The sequence below is a fragment of the Myotis davidii genome, unplaced genomic scaffold (assembly GCF_000327345.1).
Source record: "Myotis davidii unplaced genomic scaffold, ASM32734v1 scaffold159, whole genome shotgun sequence".
Lineage (NCBI taxonomy): Eukaryota > Metazoa > Chordata > Mammalia > Chiroptera > Vespertilionidae > Myotis > Myotis davidii.
The window spans coordinates 6,018,595-6,022,251 of NW_006291231.1; the positions used below are offsets into that span (position 1 = coordinate 6,018,595).

Sequence of the window (3,657 nt, forward strand, 5' to 3'; positions counted from 1 at the left end):
TCCGGGTGGAAGTTCTGGCGCACCCGGGAGCGGGCGGAGGCGGACCCTGAGAGCGTCCTGGAGGAGGCGGCTGCTATTGGAAAGGAGCAAGACACAGGACAGCATGGCCCCCTCTCTTCAGAAGTGGAGACGCATGGTCAGGCCCCGGGGGCGTCAGGTGTGAATCAGAACTGGGCCCTAGGCGACTGCGGCTGCGTCACACGCCCCCTTTCTTCCAGTGGCACCGAGTTCCACGCGGGTGGCGGAGGTGGCGCGCGCCTGTCGCGCGTTTGGGCACAGATGACAATGACACAGTTCCATTGATCTGTTCCCTCTGTCGTAGGCGCAAGATTTCTGCTCTTGGGCGTTTGTAATTTATTATTTAACCTAAGTTGAAATGCTGTCCAAAAAGTAGCCGCCTGTACTTGCGAACGAAAGGACTGACTGAGCCAAGCGCTGCTTGCCCCCCCCCCCCCCCCCCCCTGAGCTTTTTCTGTCCCGGGGCTATGGGATCTGAGGCAAACCTGAGAACTAGGTAGGGTAAAACAAAAGTCACTACCAGTTTATCTCAGAGTAACAGCCCACTCCCAAATGGGATGCTTATAAATTGACTTTCTGATTATTTTAACAAATTTAAGTATGGAAATAATTACCGTCCCTGGCCCAGTGACTCTGTTGGAGTGTTGTCCTGTACAACAAAAGGTTGCAGGTTGGATTCCTAGTCAGGACACATGAGGGAGGCAACCCATAGATATTTCTCTCTCTCTCTCTCTCTCTCTCTCTCTCTCTCTCTCTCTCTTTCTCTTAAACTCAATGAAAACATAAAGTGAGGATTAAGAAATAAAAATAAAATAAAATGACCTTTAAAGTATATATATATTATTGTAGTCTATTGAGAATCTCATAGAAGAAAATTCAAGACATTCCTAATTCTTCCTTTACTCAGAGACAACCATTGTTAAAATGTTGATAGTAATTCTCACAGATTTAAAAAAAGAACCCCATAAAATATATATCACAGACACACAAAAGTAGAAACATGCTTTTTTATTGGCTTTATAGTGGTATAATTGACATATTAAATAAACAACAGATACAACTTGATGGGGTTTGACATAGTAATACATCTGTGAAACCATCACCAAAATCAAGATAATGAACATATCACCCCCCAAAGTTTCCTCATGCCCCTTGGTATTTTGTAATTTCCTTTGTGCAGCTCTCTGCTCCACATCATTCCAGGCACCCACTGATCTGTTTTTCCTCACTAGATAGATTAGTTTGCATTTTCTAGAATTTTATATAAATGGAATCAGTATGGGTTTTTTGTTTGTTTTTTTGGCTAGGTTTCTTTCACTCAGCATCATTATTTTCAGACTCACCCATGTTGTATCAATCCTTTTTATGGCTGGGAAGTATTCCATTGTGTGGATATAGCAAATTTGTTTATCCTTTCACCTGCTGATGTTCATTGTGGTTGTTTACAGTTTTGCTATTAAAATAAAGCTGCTATGAACATTCCCGTACAGGTCTTTGTGTACATTCCTGTATAAGTCTTAAGTTTTGGCCACTCTAACTGGTATTTCCTTTTAAATTTGCATTGCCAGAATAATTCATGATGCTGAGTATATTTTACATACTTCTTTGCCAGCTGTATATCTTTAGTGTCATGTACGTTCAAATATTTTGCCCATTTATATGTTGGATCGTTTCTTTTCTTGTGGTTGTTTGATTTCTTATAGTTAATATGTGGATCTTTGCTATTACTACTGCTTCTATTCAGGTCTTGTTGTATTTTTTTTTTGCATATTACCTCCTCTATGTTATTTTCTTATATTTCCTTGGGGAAGTCCAATTACCTTTCTAGACTAGTTTCCTCACCTGGAAATCTAGGATCCTACCTACTTCCAGAAGGTGATTGAAAAGGTTAAGAGAATGTATATAGAGTACTTATCATAGTGCCTGACACAGAATTGACTCAAAATATTCTTTAATAGTTTTTACTGGATAATTTCTATTTAATTATTCAAAGCCAATTATTTTATATTATTCAGTAAATAATACTTATATTATTGCATATGGAAAAAACCTAAACAGCTTATAAAGAATGCTTAAATGTAGGGTATTGTTGCTATTATGTATGAGTAGTGATGTAGAAATCCTTTTATTATGTGGACATATCAACTTGCAGTTTTGTAGTAAGCTCCCTAGACTCAAATGAGCATCTTAAAGTGTGCCATAAATAAAGGTGGATGCTTAAGATCTGGTTGTACTTAAATTCTGCTTGTAGAATGTGATTGATACTCACCAAGCAATTTCTCATGATTTTTTGCTTCTGTATACCCATTTTTTGCTTTTATTTTCCCCAAACTTTTATACCTAAAATGTAGTTCCCTAAAGACAGGTTATGAAAATGATTCCTTAGGGTGGTGGTAAATGCCAACTGCTGCTACTAGTGTTTTAGGAAAAATGATGCTCTTTATATAAATGCTTATCTGCAAGGTAATAAAAAGCATAGATATAAAACCAATGCAAAACATTGAATGTAATGCAAAACAATGCCATAAAACACAATACATATTTAGAGAACCCATGTTAGTTTGTCAAAAATGTTTCTTCTTCCCATTACAGTGTTTATCATATATTTTACTGGACTTTGAAAATGCAAGGATCTGGTAGGTGTTATTTTTATCCTTTGGACATTTTGATTCCTAATATTCATAGTAAGATTAATGCTGTTCTGCCAAAAATACAAACCTAGACCATCACCCACATTTCTCACAGCTCATTTCTTCCTCAGTTTTTTTTAAAAATTATCTTTATTTTGAAAGTATTACAGATGTTCCCTTTTCCCCCCATTACCCCCTTCACCCCACTCCCCTCCCCTCCCCAGGCATTCTCTGCTCTATTGTTTGTGTCCATGGGTTATGCATATAATGCGTATAAATTCTTTGGTTAATCTCTTCCCTCGGAGATTTGTCAGTCTGTTTCATGATTCCATATCTCTGGATCTGTTTTCTTTGTCAGTTTATTTTGTTCATTGGATTCCACATGTAAGTAAGATCATGTGATATTTTTCTTTCTCTGACTGGCTTACTTTGCTTAGCATAATAATTTCATTTCTTCCTCATTTAAAAGAAATTTTAATTCTTACCTGAGGATATGTTTTTATTGATTTTTAGAGAGAGAGAGGAAGGGAGAGAGAGAGAGAAACATTGATGTGAGAGAGAAACATGAAGAGAGAAAGAGAGAAACAATTTTAGTGTCTTTTTCTCTTCCCTGTATGCTTCTCTATCTCTACGCTTTTATGATTCTCTGGGGTTCCCCTCACTTCCTCAGGAAATTCATTTTTAATGGTCCAATCAAATATATCTACTCTGTAAGGTCTTATATAACCTCATTTGGAAATCCCTTACTTTTTTGTTGTTGTTAAGTACTTTGTTTATATTGAGAGTATATTATGCTATAATTGTGTGTGTGTGTGTGTGTCCTTTAGGACAGAGATGTCATCTAACTTCAGTGATTTTGGATATGAGCGAATTGTTCTTATATTTGTATTTATTTATTTTAAGGGCAACTTATTAATTTATTTTTAATTTTCACTCAACGAGTGAGGATATTTTCCCCATTGATATTTTAGAGAGGGAAGGGACTTGGGGGAGGGGGAGAGAAACAGAG

At 37.2% G+C, this 3,657-nt stretch overlaps 1 protein-coding gene across 1 annotated transcript in view; it reads right to left on the reverse strand.

Moving 5' to 3' along the window:
* FTMT (ferritin mitochondrial) overlaps nt 1–1,365 on the reverse strand; it is a 2,258-nt gene extending 893 nt beyond the window's left edge. Inside the window, exons 1-2 of the mRNA XM_006764402.1 lie at nt 1,362–1,365; nt 1–73 (exon numbers count right to left, since the gene is read on the reverse strand). Of these exons, the coding sequence (XP_006764465.1) occupies nt 1–73; nt 1,362–1,365 (77 nt within the window). The remainder of the gene's footprint in view (nt 74–1,361) is intronic.
* Nucleotides 1,366–3,657: the final 2,292 nt, after the last annotated feature.